This window comes from Suricata suricatta, chromosome 7 (genome assembly GCF_006229205.1).
Source record: "Suricata suricatta isolate VVHF042 chromosome 7, meerkat_22Aug2017_6uvM2_HiC, whole genome shotgun sequence".
Classification (NCBI taxonomy): Eukaryota; Metazoa; Chordata; class Mammalia; order Carnivora; family Herpestidae; genus Suricata; species Suricata suricatta.
Window position 1 is genome coordinate 140,588,961 of NC_043706.1, and position 24,567 is coordinate 140,613,527.

A 24,567-nucleotide genomic window follows, 5' to 3' on the forward strand; every position below is an offset into this window, starting at 1 on the left:
AAGCTTACTATAAAGAATAAAATCTCAAATTGTGTCATACTGTGTTTCACATAGGAAGAAATAAATGCTTATTATGAGATGTGATTTTTTTTTTATTTCTGAGATTATTCCTCCATTTGATCTGTTTATACATACCTTGTGAAAAAAAATCTTAGAGTTAAAATAGATATATTTGTTAGTTTTATATAGTTTAATGCAGTTTATGCAGCCGTGTGTGTGTGTGTGTGTGTGTGTGTGTGTGTGTGTGTGTGTGTGAATGTTTTAGGCTTTTCTGGCTACATAAAGGGCCTCATGCTTTCTCTTACCTTATCTTGCTTGATCTGTGGAAAGTGTATGCTGCCAAACCAGGTGTTAGGATTAAGTGGAAGTATGTTGCATAGTTGAATGGCAAATAGGAAAAGATAGGCCAAGATATTTCTTCCCTTATTGTATCTCTTAACATTTTGACCCACAGATTTTTCAGTGAAACAGTAAGGTCCTCTTTCCATATCATTTGAACTGAGGGCTTGCTCAGTGAAAGATAATCAGGCTGCCTTGCCTAGGTCAAGGAATGATGCTAGTTTGTGTATGCCTCTCCACTTAAGCATGGAGATCTGCTACATCCTGCAGTACTGGATCCTTTCAGTACAGGGTTTCTTATGGCTCTGGGATTTCTCCCATGCTCTTCAGTTTGTGAACACACCGTTCTTTTTGCATTGTACTTATTAGCACACTATCTACATCACAGTGGGTGCCTCTTAGGCATCTGTTAACCAAATGTTGAAGACTAGGAAAAGAATGGAAGGTGGAATCAAGGAACCTTTCAGTCTGAAGAAACAGTAGATCATCATGAAGTCCACATAAGTTTTGACACAAAATGAGGTTGTTGACAAAAGGAGAAGAAGCCGGTGTGGCCATAAATGCCGGTCTGGGAAACTCTGATTCTATGAATTCCCCGTATCAGGAAAACAAAAAGCACACTAGGGTCTTCACTGGAAAGAATTACTAAAGTAATTGGTTAGACGTGTGTTGAAATTTGAAAAAGGAGCAGGGGTGTAATGCAGATTGAGAAACTGCAGGAGGCAGCTCTTACCCCAAGGCTGGGAGAGGGAAGAGAGAGATCTGTTGGTACTCCTGTTAGGTCTTAGGCATCTTGAGGGAGTTCCTGCAGAGGGGAGCTGAGTGCTGTGCTGAAGGGGGCCCTCTTGGCTGCTTGGTGGAAACTTGGCAGCTCTGAGGAGTAGAGAAACTCGTTGGTTGCCTGAGGCTGTTCCTCGTGCGAGACCCAGGAGAGCTGGCTCTAGAAGCCCGGGGAGTGCGGGGCCTGAGAACAGTGGGCGTGGGCGGGGCATCCTCTCCCCTCTGCTAGCTCTTCAGTCTTGTTGTAATGTCCTCCACTGTGCGTCTCATTTGTGAGGGGCCAACAGAAACAGCTGGCCAAGGAGAAAGGGTACCAAACAGAGTCCTAGACCCAGCATTGGCAGCGTATAGCAGGTCCGTCTGGAACTTAGTAATTGCTTGTTATCGTCTTGGAAAAACGTTCTGAAGGGGAGTGGGGGTTAATTTTCCTGCTAGCTTTGTAGGAGAAGCTGGAGTAAGTAGACCCCAGACTCATTCCGCTATCTACCTGAAAACTCCATTTGCCTGTTAAGTAGCCGAGCTATTGGCCTTTTCGTACTCAATATTTCCAAACAGAACTCTCGATTCTATTCCCCTCAGCCTTTATCTTCTCATTAAATGGAACCATCATCTAGATTGCTTAATCCAAAAGCCTGAACGTGAGTCTTTAATGTCTCCTATCCCTCATTCCTTACATCCAACCAGCCATCAAGACCTTTCAGGTTCATTTTCCGTATCTTACTACAACCTCCGGAGCTGGGGGCGAAGCTCAGACTGGCCTCCAGTCGCCCTCAAACCCCAGCAGTCCCTTCACAAAACAATAGAATGTGCTGTTATTTTTTTTTTATGTTATTTTATTTTGATAGAGACAGAGAATGACCGGGGAAGGGGTGGAGAGAGAGAGAGAGAGAGAGAGAGAGAGAGAGAGAGAGAGAGACACACAGAATGTGAAGCAAGCTCCAGGCTCTGAGCTGTCAGCACAGAGCCCCACGTGGGGCTCGAACCCACAAACCATGAGATCATGACCTGAGCCGAAGTCAGCCACTTAACTGACTGAGCCATCCAGGCAGGTGCCCCCAGAATGTGCCTTTAAAGAGAGGTCCTGTTATGTCACTCTCCTGTGTAAATCCTCGATTATATTTAAGTCCATTATGTTCTTTGTCAAACTTTTCTTTAGCTGGCAGAACAGATACAAGTGATCATTGGTATTAAAACTGTTTATAAACTTGGGCCACTCTTTGTTTTCTCTACTAATTACTTATTCGGCCCTTGTTCTTCCAAGTGAAGTTAAGTAGTCAGGTCCTTTTTATGTTTGGAAAACCCTTTCTACTCATTGCAAATTTATAGAAAAGAATTTTTTTTTAATGTCTGTGAACAAGCTCACGTTTGCAAGTCATCAGGTGTAGAAGAAGGCTGGTTGAATTGGTTTGGGTTAATTCATGGATACAAGTCACATGAGACATTCCCTAGAAGCCACATGAAAAAAGAGAAAAGATGAGATAGTTCATGGCTATCTATATAGGAGTAAGTCCCCTGAAAGGAGCAGCATAGATTTAGGGAAATAATACCAGTATATGTGGGTCTGGTTTAAAAAGAAGGTCCTCTGGAGAGTCCAGTGATCTGAGCTGTCCAAAGAGACCTGCATAGGATGCTTCTAGACAGGATCTTGTCTACCCTGGAGGCAGAAGAGCACGGTGGGCTTCTAGGGGACAGCGAGTAGATTATTTTGACTAATGTGAACCATTTGCAAATAGGGCTGCTAAAAGAAGTTGTTTGGAGGCTTGATTGCTGGGCAGGAGACTGGGGCTTTTCTTACAGGCAAATTATAGCACTAGTCACATTTGTAATGATTTGGAAACATTCGTATATTTGTTTCCATTCTCTATTATGATTAATTACATTGTTGTGGGTTTTTTATTGTGTACTTTATAAATTTAAAGATGCCAAATAAACATGGTTCTCTTACTTTGTCATGTGAGGTCTTTGATGAATTCAGAAGATAATTCCACTTAAAGGCCCTGCATAAAGGAGAAGTTACAGGAAGGACTTCAGGTCGGGTATTCTGGGTCGGAAGGCAGCTTTGCAGTGTGACCATATGTTACGTCGGATCAGCTGCCTGACCTGTCTGGCCTCAGGGGTAATACAGTACCAGAGCCATAGATCTGACCGAAGCACGCATGTTTACATGATGAAAACCTAATACGCAGTATTCATAAGGTCGAGCAGTGAATAAGTCGTTCAGCTTTCAAATGCTAAAACCTGTTCACTCTCATCTAGGATTAACCATGACCTATTTCTGTCCCTTTAACACAGCTGTAAATTCCTAAAACATATGTATAAATTATATATGTTTATACAGATCCATAATTACAAACCTCAAAAAGTTCAGAAAAGTATGTTTATAATCTGTCTTTATCCTACTTAGCGTATTGTTATGTTTGTTACACATTGGATTATTCCTCCAGGCCCACTGGGGATGTTGTGTAATCCTTTGTATATTGTCTTTATGCAGATCTGAAATTTTCTCAAAACGTTTATGATGCCACAGGTTTTAGATATGGGGCAGTGGACTCTAGAGAAGTTAGCATGTGTTTGTTATATTTTTAAATTTTTATCTTTCAAAGATTCGTTGTTCATAACATTTCAGTGACCTTTACATGTTTTTTATACAAAATAAGAGAGAAATACCCATTTGTCCTATGACGCAGCAATCTCACCCCTAGGTATTTATTCAAGAAATGGGGGTGGGGGGTGGAGGGGGACTATATTCACAAAATCGCCGCGTATGAGAATTTTCATAATGGCTTTTTTCACATTATCCCCAAAACTAGAAACATCAACGTCCATTGCAGAAGAGTGGATAAATAAATGAAATACTGCTCAGCTTTCAAAACCGGTGAAACTACTGACACACACAGCAGTGGCAAAGTTCCATAAATGTGCTGCAGGCGAGCAGCTGGACACAGAGCGGGTCCTCTGATTCCTCTGTGTGACCTTCTAGGGGAGGCAAAACTAAACCAGTGGTAAAAACCACATCAGTGGTTTCAGGAGGGACCTTGAGTGAGAAAAGAGGCACAAGAGAACTTGTGAGTTGGTAGAACTGTCCTGTGTCTTGATGTACATTCCTCAGAACTGATTGAATTGATATAAATTATACCTTGAATTTTAAAATGCCGAGCAAATACTTGAGAAGTGAGAAGTTACAGAGTTCTAGATGACCACTTGGATTCAGCTGTATAAAATACCGTTTTATGACTTCGGTTTGGTTAAGGACAGATGCTCTTGTTCATACAAGGGAAAGTTAGAGTTCCATTCATGCACAGGTGTTTACCCCTGAGCAGCAGGCTCCTACAGAATGCCCTTTGACGTGTGTGGAGTTAAGATGGAGGATGTCAGGATGCCATGTGTGATCCGCTTTTATCCTTGAGAGAGAGGAAAAGTCCCATAAACTGGCATGAAGCATGGCCGGTAGAAGCCCTAGAGCAGGGCCACTGGACTAGAGAAAAAGACAAGGGAAATTACCTGAGAAACCAGCACATTTTCTTATCTGAACTTGATTTGAAAGAGGGACGCCATGCACCTCACAGCATTCAGGCGGGTGTATCATGCCAAGGTTCATTGACAAAACCAGGACATGGAGATTGAAATAACACTTCTGTGCAAGAGTCCTTCTGTAATGAGCTCTGCAAACTTTGACCACAGCATGTGCTCTGAGAACATAATGGGGGGGAGTTGGTGAGGGGACAAGAGATGGAGACACCAGAGTGAAGTTCATGCCGGAGCAAGACCACCAGGTTCAAATCGCAGCTTTGTCAACGCAGTTCTGTGCTTGCCGGGAGGTGTTCGCGTACCTGCCAGGTGCGAGGTGGTCCATCTGGGCCACTGTGGCGCGCCCCGTTGCTGCTGCGTGGCGAAAGTGGTGCCACTCCGGTTTTTATTCTCTTGGGTGGGGTGCGGGTGTCTGCCAACGGCACTGCGTCTGGTTCTCAGCAGCCTGCGCCCTGCAAAAAGCACACACCTGCGTGCAGGAGCCCTGCTGTGCACACGTGTGTTTCTTCTGTCACCTTTTGCTTTGGCTTTCTCCTCTATTTGACACTGCATCGCCGGCTAATGTGTGCCTCTGTTGCTTTCCAAAGGAACATCTCAGGGAAAACATGTGCTTGAGCACCTCTTCTCTGTACAGAGCTCTCTGTATGAGGTGTTATGGCACATCCCTTCTTCTGTCTTTATTTCTGCCTCTTCCTTGCTGACGTTTTCAAACACATACCATGTTTCTCACTTTGGAAAGTCACTGAAGGTACACCTATTGCTTTTTTTAAATGTAGAGTATCATCTATGTACTTCTGGTACTCTGTTGTTATATATAGATTTAAATTTGAAATGACTTGGGAAGTGTTACCTTTTAATATAACTAGTTTTCAGGGAACAAGCTTAAGGAGTTTGGACTAGATGATTTCTAATTTGTCCCTTTTGTTGATGGTGCTTACTTATTTTTATCATTAATAAGTAATTGCTGTGGCTTTAAAGAAATCCTGTTACTTCACTTTTTTTCTCCTTCATCTTTGTCCAAGGTCATAGGGCTCAAGGAATAGTACTTCCACAGGCATTCAAGACTGCCTTCTCTGTTTCTCCTGCAGAGTAGGTTTGTGAAAAGTTGGCAGTGACACATTAAACTTTGTCTTCATGATGTTTTCACTCCTCTTTTTCTTTAATTCTTTGTGGTTTATTAAAAGCCAATTTAGCGGTTCTGTTTGCTGTAGATTATAGTATCCCCTTTGCTGCTGTAGGGCCAAGGACAGAGTTTTGTGTATCTTCGATGATTGCAGTAGAAAAAGACAGAGAAGCTTGTCATCTGGCCTTGCTCCTGTCCTGAACCAAGTCAGAAAGTGTCACTGGGTTACTTTCTTTTTAAATATCAAATTCTGAGGATTAGATAATGCATAAAATGTGAGTAGCATGTAGTTCCATTTTTACCTTCATCTGCTTTCTTTTTACTATAGTTAATGTCTATCCTATAGGACTTAGATATTTGAAATTTGGAAATAAAGATTTTTTTACCAATTATCTAGAAATATATGTCCTAGCAAAAATAACTTACAGAATAGGGCGAATGGGAGTAAGAATATAAGCAGTGATAAGTAAGAAGTCAACTCAGTTCTCAAGGAGCTTACTTTGGTAGTGGTGATGTACATGAAACTGTTAAGTCAAGGTAGAAACCGGGTAATGTAAGGATGACCGAACGTTCAAGAAGGTCGCATTTAGGTTGAAGTTTTCAGAGATTAGGTAGGATTTCGAAAGAGGGAGGATAGAATGGAGTGCAGAAGAACATTCAAGATGGAGGCGATAGGAGTACGCACAGAGATGCATAACTGGGAGCGATTTGCTTTGATTTATAGTATAAGATACAGGTACAAAACAGTAGAAGATGAATCGCTTTAACTTGAGAAGATAATTTGGGCCCAGATCATAGATTAGCTTAAATGGTTTATATTTTTAGATAGTAAGAAACTATAAAAAGGATTTTAAGACAAGTGGAAAAGTTGTTTTTGTGCAGTTAATCTAACCATTGTATAGATTGTTTGAAGAACAGATACTCTTAACATAATACCATAGTAGTTTTGGTACTAAAACAATAATGACTAGAACAAGGGTGACAACAGTAAGTGGAAAGGGTGGGGCGAATCCAAGGTGAGTGGGATGGCCAGACATTTTGATGGTCAGAGACAGTCCTGGTTTATGTCTGTCACCATGGTGTAATGATTACATGTTTTCACTTTCAAATGTCTCATGACTTGGACCATGCATCATTTGGTGGCCCTAAAGAGAGATGTACTTTGGTAGATCGAGGGGAGAGAGGGATGTTGTTGTCACAAGAGAGAAGAATATATTTTCAGATTTCAGAAATTCTTGTGATTATGATTTTATTAAATTTTCCTTTTTGGAAAATTAAATTCTCTTGCATGAATACCATAATCAATGTTATAGGTTTAAAGTTGAGGGCGGGGTTGTTTGTTTTTTAAGGGTTTTTTTTTTTTCTTTTTAATGAGCACATTGGAGTCTTTGAGTCTTCTACAAAATGATAGATGCTAAAGAGAACATACTATATTTAATCTTAATTAACGCTTTTATTTCATTTAAAAGAAAAGCTTTGTAGGAAATTTTAATAAAATCAGTACAGTTTAGTAAGACATCTCCCAATAGAAATGTGGCAGTTGAGGGTATCCTGTGTATCAGTAGATCAGCACCTTTGGTTCCCTGTTGTTTTTTTTTTTTTTTATTTTTCCATTCGAAACCGGTGGCTCTCATCCCTCCTCCCCGATCTAAGGCTCGGGGACAGCTGCGGCCGTGCCGCGTGCCACCGTCCGAGTTCTCATGGCCTGTGTTTCGTGCGCAGGCGGAGGGGGAGGACAGCCTGAAGAAGATGCAGCTGATGGAGCTCGCGATTCTGAACGGCACCTACCGAGACGCCAACATCAAATCACGTAAGAGAGACTGGGGCCCAGGCCCGGCCGCCCCCACGGTGCTGGCCGCACACCTCCCTCCCCGGTGGCGCCCCGGGACGGCTCTGCGCTGCGAAGACTCGGGCCGCCTGTCCCTGTATGCGGGGCTCACGGTCCCGTTTGCACTGCTCCTGGCTTACTTTGTTACATTTGTGCGATAGAAAATTTTCAAAACTTCTTTTTGAGAAAGCTGTTTTAGAACGCATCCGAACGCAGTGAGCCCCGTGTTGAGTCCTGTCCTTCTGCCTCGCTTGCTTGTTCCTCCAGTGATGGTAGTTTTCTCTGTTGATTTTGTATGTGAGTTCACAGAGAGCAGTCGGTGATAGTGTTTTTAGTCCCATTTCTCCTTGCCATGTATTGTGCATGCTTTCATAAAACTGAAGAGGATTGCTTTTTCTCATTTTGAGGTGATCTAAACTAACTTTACACGTCTTTAATGTGAACATAATCTCCTATTTAAATAACTGGCTTTTTTTTTTTTAAGCAGACTTAAAGTCCTAACCAACTTTCCAAAATACAGGAAACTAAGTGGGTTCAGAAGCAGTTGCTTTACAAATGATTGCCTTTAATTCATTCATGAGAATGAATATATCCTTAATAGTCATATATTTAGGAATGGGACATTTTGAATGTTGTTTTTTTTCTATGAAGAAGTTAAATTCGTACAAATGCAGGAAGTTTATATGGAAGTTGTAGTTTGTTGACTAGTTTAATAATATAAAAACCCTTTTTCTTAATTCGAAACTTAAGCTACTCTTTAGAAATATACCAAAACTGTATTTCTGTGGACTCCCAATTCCAAAATATTTTTTTAACCTCTTTTAATGCGAGTGTTTCCATGTGCTTCTGCATGCACCTTTAGTCTCAAGCGATGGTAAAACCATAGACATATCAAATGTATGAACTGCATATAACCTATTTTAATAGTCTCGTTCTTTTTATTGTTGTTTATAGTGGCTTGTTAATTTTTGCACATTTATTCTTAATCACACTGGGAATGGGGAAGCTGTTTGCATTTGATCGGTGTGCTTTGGCGTTTTCGTGTGATCGGCGCATGTACTAATGATTTCCTTTTATTTTTCTTCTTTCCTGCTTTCCCTTTCTTTTTCCTACTTCCCTCTCATTTTCCGTATTTTATACTGCTATCTCTGCACTTCCTCCTACATTTCTTTGCTTACTGTAGCAGCCCTTGCCTTTTCTCTTGCAGCGACAGCCCAGGCTGCTCCGAGGATTATCACTGGGCCCGCGCCCGTTCTCCCGCCAGCTGCCCTGCGCACCCCCGCGCCCGCTGGCCCGACCATAATGCCTTTGATCAGACAGATCCAGACCGCTGTCATGCCAAACGGAACTCCCCACCCAACCGCTGCGATAGTCCCTCCGGGGCCCGAGGCCGGTTTAATCTACACGCCCTACGAGTACCCCTACACGCTGGCGCCTGCTGCATCCATCCTCGAGTACCCCATTGAGCCCAGCGGGGTGTTAGGTGAGTTGTCCTCCCCGCGAGGTTAGCGGCATCTTCCTTGGAGACCTTTGTGCCTCAGACTGGGAAGTGATTGTATCCGTTTTAGTGAGGAGGCAAGACAAGGTGCCGTTCTTTTATTTCGGCCTCTCTTAGTGGTCCCCTTTTAAAATAGCTGCACCTTAAATTTGGTCAGACTCTGCTTGGTAACTCAGATCCACGTTAAACAGAAACGACTTTCCACAGTCGACGTCCCTGAGTTCATTCTGAGGTTGGCCCGTCCCCTCCGTTGGCTCCGCTGCCTACAGTGAGAGTCCTTCCTTCTCAGGGATTTGTTTGTCAACTAAGTTTTAAAGTACTGTGTGAAAATATTTTGAGGTCTTTTTAAAACTGCTATTATTGTCTGTGTGTTTTCTAATATTTCTGATCACTTAAAATATGAAAAGGACCACGTCAGTTTGTTGGGTTCTTCAGATTTCCTCAGTTTTTCTCTTTTGTTGAAGTTCTAGTTAATATTAAACCCAAGAGAAAGTCCTGCTTTCTGTAGTACAGAATGGAATGGATAAGCAAATACCAAGTCACTGATTTAGAATCCCATTTGAGCCAGAAGTTAAGATCATACTATGAACGCTTGGTTTTACATGAACAAAAAGTGGTGTGCCTGAAAAAGACATTACTGATGCCTTTTTTTTATAGAGTGGATTGAAATGCCAGTCATGCCTGATATTTCAGCCCATTGACTTGCTGGATGACGGACTAGAATACAGCAGCTGTTAGAACACGACCAGTCCGTGTGGGACAAACCTTTCCGTGCTGCCCCTTTGTTTTACCAGACAGAATTTGAATACTTTTTTTTCCTCCTTGAATTGTATATGACCTTGGTGCTGCATGCATGCTGTTGACTCTTAGGACTTTGATCTTTTAAGGTGTTTTTTTTTTTCCAGCATTAATGATGATTTACAAAAATTTGAAAGTCTTTCATGAACCCGGACACTAAGATTTAAACTTGAAAATTCATTGTTCAGTGGAAGAAAGCCACATGCCCTGTATGTTATCTGTGTGTGCGCGCACTCAGGTGCCTTCGGTGTCACGAGCAGACCCGTGCGACCGTGCGTGTTTTCCGGCGTCTCTCAGTCGTTGTGTGAGGCACCACAGGGCAGAATTCTGCTCCGGAGCTGTTTATGAGAGGCTTATTTTCTGCTGCACACTTCTCGAAGCATTTTTAAAATAACATGTAACCTGTAACCTGTTTACGTTCTCCTTTCTGTTAACGCTCTGTCCTGCGGCCCCACGCCTGCTCCTCCCCCAGAGCTCCTCTCTGCTCACGCACAGCGTCTGCTCGAGGAGCTGGCTGCTTCCTGCAGGGCTCGCGCTCAGCGCCACCAGCCGCCGGCCAGCACTCTCAGTGCGGGCTCGCTGGTGCTGCCTCGTGGAATTGCACGTGTGTAAGACCCGTTTCTCTAAAATGAAAAAGGGCTGATGGACCAGCTCATTGCTTAGAAACCGCACGAGGCACTGCAGTTCCTCATTGTAAAGCGATGTGGTTTTTGTTGTGTTGGGAACTTTTTATTTATAATACTTAATTATTAGACTGACAAAATTAAAAGCAAAATCTACAGATACCTAATTGGCATTCACAAAGTGAATAATAATAATGAGTACTAAATGACCAGAATCCATTCCGAGTCTTCCTTCTCGCTTTGCCAGCTAAGCGGTAAAACATGGGATTGACTACTTAGAGAACTGAGAAAATTATTTCAAGTTGCTAAGTTGTGATAAATTTGCACACAGATAACATGCATGATAATATATCAAGTTTCACATCCTATTATTTTAAAATCAGCAGTGCCCTTCGAAACAGATGCAGACATGTGTGTTGGTGGTAGTGAGGAGATTGGTATTAGCATCAAATCTTCATTGATGACTAATTTTTAATTCCCTTCCTTTTATCTTTAGGTATGGCTTTCCCAACGAAAGGCTAAGAATTCAAGAACGGTCTTAACTGAACCCTCATCAGATCTGAATTTAACAAATGCTTAGTCTCAGCAGCCTCCGAGGGGGTGGGGGGAGCTTAGCCTAGCAGTCAGTGACTTACTTGCACTTTTTGCACACTGATAGAAAGTAAAAGTATGTTATTAATTTGGTTTAGTCTGTAATCTTACAAAGTAATGGTGATTTATAAAGGAGTGTATAGTAGTATACTGACTGCTAAGTGTACTATACTGTTTGCTTTACTAATCACCTAATTCATTGCAGTTCATACTTATTGACTCAAAGTTTAAAACCACAATCTGTAGGCTGTAAGAAATGCTTTTAAACCTTTTAAAGTGATAAACTCTGGAAGTGGTCTTAAGGTTAGCACATAATTGTCAGTATTAAACATGGCATTATTTAAGTGGTCCTGCTGCAAGAAAGGCGCTTCAGTGAATATGTGACTAGTAAAGCTGAGATGTGTTTGGATCTAATAGAGTTCATGAAGTACTGTGACTTGGGATTGTGAATGAATGCATCAAATAGGTTAAGGCCAAGATGTTTGAACTGAATGCAATATTAATAGACGCATATATACGCAACATAGTATGGTTAATTTTAAAACTACTGTGCCTTAACATGTTTCTTAAAATGAAACTTTTGTAGTACATGAACCTTTGAAATCCATTTTGATAAACCTGCTGTTAATGTTTGTTTTCTTTTCCCTTGTGAATGTTTTCTAACGTTGTCTTGGTGATTGCAATTTAACTAGGTGCGGTGGCTACTAAAGTTCGAAGGCACGATATGCGAGTCCATCCTTACCAAAGGATTGTGACCGCAGACCGAGGTTAGTTTAGTCCTGCAGTTCTTGTTTCTGAGACATGCGTCGGGTGTCCGTAAAATATGCAGCACCTCACCTGATGGAAAATGTAACTGCTTACCTGCACATCAGGTCTTTTCCTCTCTAAATTAATTTGTCATAGTTGACAGATTTAAGGGTTGGGATTCTTCTCTCTCCTTTTCTCTCCTCTCTTCTCTCTTCGCTTCTCCTTTCCCCTCCTTTCCTCTCCTCTCCTTTCCTTTCTTTCCCTTTCCCTTTTTTTCCCCTCTGTGCTCCCTTCATATTTTAACTTATTAAATCCTATTATTAGTATATGTACTGTGATTTATTCCTACTAAAACATGAATTGGTCCACTTGGGGAGATGTCAAATTTTGATGTTGCCTTAATTATTTTTTAGTAATAACTTTTGCTAAAATATACCTTGTAATTGTGAAATTTTGGGTTGATTTTGCAAAATGAACTGAGCGGATGGTGCTTTAATGAGAGGAGTAAAGGAATATATATGCCTCCTGTGTCCTTGTGGAGAAAACTGAAGATTTAGTTTCCATTGTCCTTTTCAATAAGATCCTGGAGCCACTGTGTAAACACGAGGGCGCGCATGTCAAGTCCTTAGTACAAGTCAAGTACTTGAGTACAAGTACTCAACAGAGTAAGGGCTGTGAAGGTAACTTTGATAAAGTTGGGTATTTTTTTTTTTTTATGAATGAGAAAATCAGTTCCCTTTTATTCTTACATTCTCTTGCCAAAATGGATCCTTTGATTTTTGTCATTTGCTGCTAAAATATATTATCTGAAGGTAAACTATCTCTTGAAGTTCTGTGGAGACACGAATCCAGCTTTCAATATCTTTTTTGACTAACCTGTGACTGGAAAATAAGTCTTCATTTTTCTCCTTTTCAACGCTTGCAATTTGTGTCCTATATATACCCTTGGACCCTTTTATAAATTATTTATGTTTATTGAGGAGTGTTATTTTCGGTTTATTGACATTGAATTGTTTTCTTAGTTTGTCATCACAAGGTAAGAATCTGAAGCAAGGTAGAAAAAGATTTTTTACAAGCTTCTATTGCACATTTCTTACTTCCTAATTAATTGGATCGAAGTCTCTTGCATTAGTGGGAAAGCGATGCATTTACACTCCTGTCCTACAGCTACGAATTTACGAATGACCTACTCCACATAGTGCTCTCAAATACTGTTGATACATAGTGGACACAGCTGTTGTCCAGATCAGACTGGAATACTTTCCAGCGACATCGATGATACTTAGCATCGTACATAAGTAAAAGAGCCTTGAATTGAAAACTTTTAACTTATACGCACATTACTTGTGATCATTCAGTGGGCAAAGTCAGTAGGCCCTGAGCTCCAAGCCCAGCGACGCCCTGTGACGCCGGCGCACCTTGGAAGCGGGCCCTGCACCCTGCGTGCGCCACCTTCTCGGGGAGCGAGGCTCCTTGTGGAGGAGGGCATTTCTTTCAGAAGTCACTTTAGATTTAAAGAAATCCAATAATTCTGTGAATAATTTGAAGCTTTTTTCACATCATTAATGTCTGAAATTGTTTGAAAGCATATTTGAAAGTGGTTTTTCTTCCCTTAACCATTCCCTGCCTGCCCCTTTTAGGAGATTTCTCATAATTTTGTTTTAACATAATAATTATTGGCGACTCAATGCTCCAGTGCCTTGAGATAGTTGAAACTATTAGGAAGATTCTGTAGTCTTTGGACATGACGTCACATTCCATGCCTGGCTCTTTTGTAGTTACATGTGTTTTGATTATTCTTATCACTTTTATTGAAAATGCAATGTCAGCAAACCGAAATCTTCCCCTTTTTCCCCCCTTTAAATAACAGAACACTTGTATACTGCTGTTACTATCACTGTATGCACTCATTGGGTCTAAGGGAGATGTCTGAATTCCTTCATTTAAATTATTTTATGATACTACTGTTTTCTCTATTTTTGAGGTTTTTTTTTTTTTTTGAAGGGAAGATTAATATAAGCATTCACTTTTAATGCAAGGAAACTCAGCCCTTGGACGTATAACCGTGTAATTTTACATATATGCATTTAGAGTACTGCATGGTTGACAACTACCTAGTTCATTACTAAAAATAAACCCACTTTGACACATATTTCAAAACTGAATTTGAAGCCTGTGAAAGACCAACTGACTTGTTAGTTGTACTGAACCATGGTGATTTTGCACAGTGACACACCTGTGCTGCGGAAGGCCAGGCCTTGGCAGAGGATGCGCTCTAGGTGCTCTGGGGTATAGAGAGGTAGTTGGCTTCGTTGATTCCACACACAAGAAAACATAATCAGAGTTTTTCTGAGTAATAATTTTATAAAAACCATTTTCATAATTTGTATAAGAAACTTAATGCAATTTTAATCAAAATCTTAAGTAATATCAAAAATGCTTTAAGATTCTGTATTTTGGGAGTGACTATGAAGTGGTATGACTACATCTTGTTAAATATTTATTTTCTTCTTTAATTTTGGAATAGCAATTTTTATTTTAAATAAAATTCCACTTATTTTTGAGAAATTCAGGGAAGATTTGGTCACATTGAAGATACAGTATTTTTGTAGTATTTATAAACTATCCTAAATGATAGACTCTAGAAAGCATTTTTGTTATGTGAAAGTAAACCAGTCCATCATATAGATGATTTAAAACAATTCTGTGAACATTATACCTACTGGGTCTCAACTTCTGAAGTAGCACGGACTCTACCTTTGCACTGAGTAGTTTTTCACTCACATCTCCTCTGCCTCAGTCACATGGCAACAGTACAGAAAATTCTATCAAACCTCAGAGTATAGTAGGAGTAATTAAGCTGTTGAATGAGTCTTAAAAATCATACTACTGTTAAGTGGACCAAGTTTGGTGAAGCAGAATGTGACAGGTTGACTATAAGGAAGGCACAACTCAAGGACACTGGGCACGATAACTTTCCACTTGAGAACTACTTTGTGTTTTACTGTAATTTTTTTTTTATTTTTTTGTTCTGTTATTTTGCAAAAGAAAATAGTATTTACAGGTGGCTTCTTTTAAAATATAAAATATAAAGCAGGAATGTATATGAAATGTCAGATTTTATTGTATTTGCAGAGTATTAGCTTTGAAATTGAATAAAGAAAGCTGTTTGTAGTTTTAAAATGCCTTATTGGTATCAATTAGAAATTTCCTCTATTTTTTGATGTACTTAGAGCTTTTTGAGTATAGAATTTTAAATGGCAGGATTTTACAGTGTTTACATGCCAGTGCATTTTATAAGTGTTCTATATGTGTAAAATAGTATTTTCAACTGGAAAGTGCTGGCTAGCGCAGAAGGCCTGGCCTTTTTCTGGTTCCATGATGTTCCCTCCACGGCTAGACTACAGTTTAGTATCGCTTTGTGTCATAAGGCCAAGAAGTTCCGTGTTGTTTGTAAATAGAATAATTGAAAAAGCAATAAACATTTATTGAACAAAAGAAACCTTGTTTGGCCCAGAGTTTATGTTGAACCAAGTTGTTCAGAGAAATTTAAATTTCTTTAGATTCATTTCTGTTAATCATCAGTTATTAATAATCACATCCATCATTAATAGTTGCTTTAATGCTTGCATCTGAGAGAATACTAATGCTTAATAGCAGTCAGACACTCATAACTGCACTGACTGTTTCAGAATTCTGTTTATCAAACCTATTCATTGTTGTTCTCCGGTTTCCTCCATTGACTGCTACTAACTATTAGTTATTAGTTGTATTTTATTTCTATTTTTTCTCGTTAACCAGTTTGTTTGTTATTTTTGTGGGAGTGGGCTCTCCTTCATTTGTTCAAATCATGATATGAAACTGTCATGATTTTTATTGTATTCTGTAGATGGTGTCAATCAGTTCGTCAGAATTAAACATGCTTTTTTTTATTAGTTGTGATTAGTTTTTCATGTTGTCATTAAGCCGTCACTAGCTGAAACTAATCTCTTCTCTATCTTTTCTTTTCTTTTTTTTTTTTTGTTTTGTTTTTTTTTTTTTTGTTTTGTTTTGTTTTGTTTTTTGTTTCTAACCACCCAGCCGCCACCGGCAACTAACCTATGACCTTCTGACCTCTGAACTCTTCACCCAATGATGACCTGACCATGCCTGCCTGCTGATCAGTTAACTGGTAATCGCCTTTGCTTGCCTGTCGTCAGTGCAGCGAGCTGAGGCACTTGTCCGTTCGTCTTACCATCTAACCAAACAAAAGACAAAGAAATTGTTGTCCTCCGACTCAGCTTTTGGTTTTTCTTTCTGTTTGGGTGAAAGTGGTTCTAGAACCTGCACTGAATAGTAGTAAAGCAATAAGGCCCCGCTCATCCCCCAGCACTGATCATCCTCTCGCGTCCTGCCCTAAGCGAACGGTAAGAAGGCCTCACTTCAGGAGGGGGACAGATGGCCCTTAACTACTCAGTGACAGAGGCAGTTACTGTGCGAGACTTGTAGGAACCTTCTTCTCATAGCGAGTCACCGCTCTCTGAATGTACTGTGTGTGGTGACGCGTCATGCATGGACCTTTGGTCAGGGACGTCATTGGTGAAGTGACTTCAAAAAGTATTCAAAATTTGATACGCTGTCTAGTCACTACAGTGCCCTCAAAGGGCAGACGTTGCAGCCTTTTTTATATTGCCTGCCAGATGTTGAAGTGTTAGAAGTGTGCCATGGAGAACAGCCTAGCGAGGAGTTCTGAGAAGTAATGCAAAGAGCAAAACTGCAACACTATTTTTAAAAAGATAAATATATCTGAGTTAAAATTACTGAACCTTTATTTTACAACCTCCTTTAAAAAATATACGAGAACAAGGTACATGCATTATGTGTCACATTACTGGGCAAACTGTTCAAATATTTTTTTTAAACCTCCCTGTATAGAAAAAAAAATCATTAAGGATGTAAAAGCCATGCTTGCCTATTTGCTGTATACATGTAATGAAATTGTAGATAAAGTGTAGCGCATTGAAACAAACGAACAAAAAGTAGATACTTTTACTATACAAGGGTGCTGGTGCAGAACAAATCTATCTATTTTTGGAAATGTAGCATTTTATACTTTCAAGTGTTATAAAAAAAAAAAGAAAAAGAACAAAGAAACCCTTTATTTCATTAAATGATTTTTTCTGGTGGTTGTCAAGAAACAAAAGACCAAAAGAGCCTTTTTGTCTTTCTTTTTTATTTTTTAAGTATTGGAATAAGTCTAAAGAAAAGAAAGTGCCTTATTTTCCTTCCTGGTCATTTAGTCAAGTGTCTTGTGAGATCAGCTCCTCCCTCAGAACACAGGTCAGTGCATGTGACCCTGTCGCCCGCCCAGTATGTGAAAGATTTGAGGGGAGACCAGTGAGTTGATGGTTTGAATTAATATGATTTTTGCCACGTACCTTGATACAAATTTGCCAAATCTGATACTGTGAACAATTTGATAACTTTTCTAATGCCTCACAAGTAAGTTTTAAAACATCATTCTTTTAAAATCATTATTGAGCGCTCTTGGTTCTTGTGACATTTAATGTTAGCCCAACAGGTTCTAAGACAAAAATTATGTGTGATCTGAACACCAATTTACAGACAAAATTAGAACTTTCTTTTATTCAGAGAAGGAGGGGTGTGCTGAACTTGTTCTTCCTAAATTGCAGAGGATAGTGTTCTTAGCAAACTTTTTCACAAAATTGAGTCTTTGGGATTGTCATTCTGGATACCAGTATTTTTTTAATGGCCCACATATAATCAGACTTCTTTCTACCATACCACATGACCTGGGCAGTCCTTTTCTTTGGTGGTTTTAGTGACCCAGGTGGCCCCACACAACCCCCCAACACACACACACACACACACACACACACACACACACACACACACACACCAGTTTGTTTTCTTAGCTTTAAAGAAAAAAACTGGCATCACTGTGCAGAAAAATGCTCAACTACATGTGAGTTTAAAGCTTCCAGTTTCTCTTGAAACTCAGCTTTGTAGTTGAAGCGATTTGGGCGCAGAGCCCTACTGCAGCCAGACACTGAAGTAAATCATCCTTAACTGCTCAGTACCAGATGTGGCAGATTTCAAGGGGCAGTGGACCCCCAGCTCATCGACTCCTTCCCTCTTGCACACCTTCACAGCTTCACAGTCAAGGTCAGCAGTAAGCTCAGTGAGCACCTTCGTGGTGACCTCCTCCAGCATCTTGTCTCACTTGGAAACCGTTTTCAGTTTATTTACTATGCAATAGACATCCATGGTATTGTATTCAGCTAGCGTTGGTTTAATGTGCCACCACTTTGTCTTTCTGTTACACATACAGTTGTTTTGATTTCTTTACAGTATATGCTGTGCCATTTTGATTTTTATTTTGTTTGGTTGGTTGAATAAATTTGCGACACTCAAACACTTGAGGTGATAGTAGTTTAAAAACAATACCAGTATTTGATCCAGTTTCATCTCAACTATGTTATACCTGGACATTTTAGATGTTTATCAAAGGTCTTTTATGGGGAAGAAAGTAAATGTATGAAATAAATGTGTGACATTTATAAGTAATGTTGGCTCTGAACAAACTTTTGAAAACTTAGTTGATAAAATTTTGGATCAACTGAAAAAAAAAAAGCATGACTTTTGAAATCTCTGAATGCCTTGGTTCTCAGTATTATCATTCTTTATTGAATTTATTTCTTATTAAAATATGTAGTTTTTAAGACTTCTTTTCTGACAGTATTATGTAATTTTTTAGCGTGGGTAGATGGGAGTGTCGCTTGTATGTTGCCGTACAGCCGACATGCGTTTTTGTCAGTTCTTTACTATCTTCGTAGTTTCCTGCTGTGTATGTATCATAACCAACCTATTGCCTATGAGAAACATGTAAGATAATGTATTTACAGCCATTGTTACAAGTTTATAATGTATTTTTCTATCTTGTTTTATATGTATGTTATATAACATTCAAAAAGAATTTTTTTCTTGATTGAGAAAAGGATACAAAATGCAGAATCCACAATTTTGATAACTGAAAATTGCCACTTGTTTTGCAGTACTTTATTATATTGGGTGTCTTGTCTTTCTTGGGCTTTTAGTTATTAGCTAATGAATGAATACATTAGACACTTTTGGGTTTTAGTTGGGATTTTACATAGCTTGCATTTTAATTCTTTGGTTCTTTGCTGTTTCTATTAACCCATAGCATTATTTTAATAAATGTTATAATACCAACCTACTAACTCTGGACTATGTCTGTTTATTAACCTTTACGTGTTTAATAATTAAAATAAACAAATAAAGACAAAAGAATGTAAAGTCTTGAGTTACTGGACTAACCCTGAAGAACGTGACCACAGATAACCTAGCGTGACTTGTTTTTATGTTGTTTGTCAGCTGACAGTTACGCACACTCCTGTTAAAAACGGCTTCGGTTATTCTGGCCTTTGACCACAGCGGGGAGGTGCCCAAAGGGACGGGAACAAAGTAGCATTGGTCTGAGGCATTCTTCGAGTCTTGCCACTTGCCTTTCAGCCTCTTGCGTTACTAATTCCACACTTTCTTATTTCTCCTTCTCCAAAATAATCCCTGTCTGCTCACAGCACAAAGAGTAAAGAGACTCATTGTGATGGTACACCCCGAAAACCAGTTTGATTCTCTGTTGAACCACTTCTTTTAATTGCTATAAGTAGGTAATTGTTTGTTTTTTGCTGCACATTATAAAGCAAAGCATCTGATGAGGTTTTGCCTTTCTTCACATTTGTGTTTTAATTGGACACTTTTCTTTTAGAAAGTGTTGAACTGCGTTAGCCACTGTTCCCACTGGGGCAGGCGGTGTGGGGGGCTGGACCAGGTAGAGCCAAAGGGGGAGGAGCTCTGTTCCTCAGCGCGGTTTAAAGTGACCCGTTAGTGATGACCGCACACCCCACCGCCCAGAACCCGTTTCGAGAGAGGAGACTGAAGCGTGGAGTTTTCTTCGGGTGCGCTCTCTCTCACCCTCTTCCAAAACACAGCCAGAATACCCCATTAATACAAGGAGTTTAGGGAGCAGGATGTTGGCGTGTGAGAAGTTAGAGATCATTTCTTGCATGCAAGTCGATTTAAGACTCATTAAATATCTTCATCCTTCTTCTCGGCTGCAACTTAGGTAAATTGACCTCCACTTACAAATTCTGCAGTTTTAACGTGTGAGGCACATTTTTGTTTCACAGATACTGGTTATTTCCTCTTCTGTGAAACCATTCTGGATAATAAATTCTCAGGATTAATTTTTATGTTTGTAAATAATGGCTTATTTTTGTAAATTACATCTTATTTATTTTAAAGTTCTAAAATTTGGGGCTGAAAGGAGTTACGTGTGACAAAAAACAAAACTATACCAATACGCTATTAACCAATCAGACTGTCAAAGTGCCCCCATATATGTATCTCCCCAGAGTGTGTGTGTGTGTGTGTGTGTATGTGTATGTGTATGTGTATGTGTATGTACATACATACATGAATTACATAAGGAGCTGATTTAATCATAGCAGTAGTCCTTTGGATCGATCAAATACAGTTGTTTCTCTGATTTGGGGGGAGGGGGCTGTATATTATTGTTAGGTAGGCAGAGCCTTCATAGGGCCACCACCTGTAAAACTTGCCATACAGTTCACACGTTATTTTGTAAAAATTTGAAGATGTCTGTCGAGCTGCTAATCTAGAGCCCTCGTGGTGCCGTGTCATTTTAAACGGATGAATTTCTATGCAACTCACTACACGTTGCCTAAAGCCTGTGAATGCAGCCTCATCTCATTTTCAGTTAATGGCACTTCCTGTATAAGTATGTCCTATTGTCACCTTTCATGTTGGAAAAGTTGTAAAAGACTTTTGAAAAGGTGAAAGCACAAATACCGTGTTTGATAGCATTAAGAATGAAACTACCAAATTCTTGGACCGATAAAATGCTAGTCATTTATACTGTCATTTGGCAAAACTACGGTAAGTTAAGCGTTCAGTGGAGGAGTTGCACAATTAATGCACTTAGTGAAGCCTGTTTTTCTTACGCAAAATGTCAGGAAGAACATGGCATGGAAGGAGATCTTAACACACCCTAGGCACTGACTCTGCCCCCCATCCAGGGGAGCCCTTGACTTACACCGTCCACAAAGGCAGGATGTGTGTATTTCTACACAAAATAGGTAGTTAGGGCTTTCTAAACATAGATGCATACATGCGAATGCTCTACGTTTTCTGGTGCACTGAAAGCACAGTCTAAATGAAATTGCTCATAACCAAATCCAGAATCTTTTCTTCCCCAGTGAAGTCTGACGTGTGTGTCTCACATATGACTGTTAGGGTTTCTCCAGTTTTCTGGGTTTTTGCTTGTTTGGGATAAAATGTCCGTCTCTATTCCTTGGTAGCAATTAGCTATTACACTATTTGTCGCAACTGATTTTTAGTAAAATGAAATACATTGCTAAAGTATAATCTTTTATTTGATAGCAAGAATTACTCTCAAAACTTTTTGGACTCAGACTTTCTAAGAAGTACCTAAGGTTTTTTTTAACATTGTCACAAATGCCTGAATACCTTTGTTTAAACAAATTATTTCATTTTATAGGCAGATACTTTCAGAAATTACTCATACGGTACCCACACGTGACTTTGTGGTCTTTCATAAAAAATCCATTTGAAATGCCTTTGTGACAGAGAGGCTTAACATTATATCTGCCTGGAACTCAATGCGGAATCAAACTGGTTCACCTAAACGTAGTACTCTCCTTTCTGTGTTTCTGCTGCGCTAATTGCCAGGGGCGGGAGAGAAGGAAGAATTAATTCATAGTAGAGGTGGGCGGAAGGTGCAGCAAAGAGCAGCACAACGTTGATTTCGCATTGCTTATGATTTTGCTGACCCTTCTTGGCAAAAGACCTCCCCTTGTGGGAAGAGCTCAGCTTCCAGGGCTAAAAAAAGAAAAAGACAAAACTTACATATATTTTTAAGATGCTATTGTTGAGAAGTTTTGATTACCACATACATCTTTTGTGGCTTATACCGTAGTGTTGTGTATAAGACGTTTAGCATTTTACTTGTGGAAATTGTGTAGAGCGAGAAAAGTTCGGACAGGCCTTCTCAAATCCCGTGTGAACGGAGACCCCGTATGGCTGTACATGAAGTGCAATAAACCGACTGGAAAAGGCGCATTTGCTTCTTCCTCTCAGACGGCCCGCAGCTGAAAGTGCTGCTTCTGCTCCCTCCCAACACACACTTCCCGACAAAGCACATTTTTTCTTAATTTGTGTTGCTTTTACCACCATTAAAAAAAAAAAAAGAATCTGACACGGAGCTCTACCGCTGCCCTGGTTACCGTATTCGCCTTGATTTCAGTGATTAAGAAAAGGAAAATCAGTGACCAGACACCGTGTTCCTCGGTTGGGTGTGCCTCCGGAACGTTCTCATCTCTGCTGAGAAGCGCGGGCCCAGTGTGTAGTTGTTAGACATAAAGAATCAAGGAACGCGGACCAAATCCTGGTCTTGTCCGTCACACGAGAAGGACTAGTGGCATCGATTCCTTGAACAAAGTAGAGTTGGTTTTAAAAAAGTAGAAATAAAAAGATGGAGTCCAGTAGTTGGAAGCCTTTAAGGTTTCATCCTGACGCCCTGCCGTCTCCCGGTGAAGGAGCTCCAGACGGCTCCCCCCGTCTGATCACTAGGTCCTTGGTCTCTGGCGGGACGGTCTCCCCACACGGAGACAAGCAGCGGCAGAGGTGGGACCGGAGCACAGGAGGCCTCTCACTCGGCCCAAAGGTGTCCTTGCTACTGTTCGAACTGCCTCCGGCACTTGGCGTCTAAAGACCAGAGTTTTCAAGAAGGTGCCCTTTCCACGTGATCGCACGTCACAAATCAACATCTCTAGAATGCGGAAGGCGGCATTCTCCCGTGGTAGCCGTCCAGCCGAAGCAGAGTAGTTCAGTTGTTCCCTTTAAGCCAAGTACCCCCGGTTTGGTGGCACCCCTACCTGCGGATCGATTTCCTTGATCCTGGCTGGCTTTCTTTTTTCCCAACTCTGGTCCCTGTAAGTAACCGCTTGCCTCTCGATCCAGAATACTAATTCTGACTTCAAGCATCAACTAGCTTCTTAAAAGGTGTAATTTGTAGAGCAAGTTTTAATGTTTTTCTTCCTGGAAAAGTCAGATGAGTAGGTTTCTAGATGAATTAAGAAATTATTAGCCTATCGTAATTCATACATGTTCTATTAATATTAGGGAAGGAATTTCTATTAAGTGAGTGAAGGGAGTAGATGGCATTTGGCCTTCCTAATGTAAATTTTTATAATTAGTAGCTACCTCCTTATAGTAACTATGTTCTTGTTAGAAGACAGTTGAACTAACGGAACATTTAACAATTGTGTTAAAAATATTCCATGTCTAAAAGAAAATATTAGTGCCAGTTTGATCACATTTTCCCAGAGAACTATGTTAAAATTCGATTTTTCCAGTTAAATGCTACTTTGTGAAGTATGCAGAGTACACACCATCATAAAAATGCTTATTTCTGTGTGCTACTCAGCAGTTTCAAAAGCATCTTAGAATTAGGATGAAAGTAACTATTATTGTGTTTTCCTAATGTATGCTCCTATTATGATATTACTCCTCTATTTACTTAACGGGATATTAAAGGACGTTATGGGAAAGAACAGTTAAGATCAAAATACTAAGAGAAGAAGAGATTTGTACGTGTGTCCCCAAGCATTTTCCTGCTGAACTGTTGGAGTTGATACTAAAAATGTCCAGATCACTCCATTTATGTAGAACTTCTCTCGAGGTTGGGAATGAATAAAATGACATGGCTATGCTTGAAACCTGAATTTTGAAAGCTGGTCTTAGCACAGTATTTGACATTTTTGTCTCTAAAATAACAGATGAGCAGTGCAAGTGGGAAGTTGCCTTGAATACATCCTAATTAAATGATTTTCGTTAATGAATGATGCTTTCGCCCATTGTTTTCTCGGTGAGGTGAAAAGGCATTCAAAAACTGTTCAAAGCTTAATCTTAAGCGTTCTAGGTCGTGGGGAAACTTAAAACTTGAAGTTAGTGGGTGGGGTGCCTGTGAACACACCTCCTAAGAGTCTGAGGTCGAGACCGGAATGCGGGGGGGAAATCCAGACTCAGAAACCAAACATACAAGTGCCACACCCTGAGCTGTTAGCGGTGAAGGTGGTGTTTCAGTCAAAGGGAAGTTTGATACCAGATCTGGAAGTAGTTGTCATCACAATGATCAGTGCTGGTTCCTTCTTTTTTAATTTATTAAAGTTTGTTTATTTTTGAGGGAGGGGAGAGAGCAAATCCCAAGCACCATCAGCATGGCGGGGCTTGGGCCCATAAACTGAGATCATGACCTGAGCCACCCAGGTGCCCCTACCAGTGCCAGTTCTAAGACGAATTAGATGCCTCCAGTTACTCTTGGAGCTCATAATAAAGGCAGCCTGGCATGGGGACACAGAAGAGAAACAATGTGGTTCAAGTTTTACTTTGCTGTATTCCAAAGGGCGTTGCCTTTTCGCTGAATTCTCTATGAGCACGTGACAGAGATTTTATGCTCTTCACGAAAACATCACTGATGTGGACTCCACCAATTACCTGCATGCCTTTAGGCTAATAAACACCACCAAGTCCTTGTGGTGTCCCGACCCCTTCAAAGAGGTGTTCCCCGGATGCTTCGAATGCTTGTGGC

At 40.2% G+C, this 24,567-nt stretch overlaps 1 protein-coding gene across 1 annotated transcript in view; it reads left to right on the forward strand.

Moving 5' to 3' along the window:
- QKI (QKI, KH domain containing RNA binding) overlaps positions 1 to 23,695 on the forward strand; it is a gene marked incomplete at its 5' end in the record, with an annotated part of 109,962 nt that extends 86,267 nt beyond the window's left edge. Inside the window, 4 exons of the mRNA XM_029944343.1 lie at positions 7,493 to 7,580; positions 8,806 to 9,081; positions 11,801 to 11,875; positions 15,936 to 23,695. Coding sequence (XP_029800203.1) covers positions 7,493 to 7,580; positions 8,806 to 9,081; positions 11,801 to 11,875; positions 15,936 to 15,952 — 456 coding nt within the window. The remainder of the gene's footprint in view (positions 1 to 7,492; positions 7,581 to 8,805; positions 9,082 to 11,800; positions 11,876 to 15,935) is intronic.
- Positions 23,696 to 24,567: the final 872 nt, after the last annotated feature.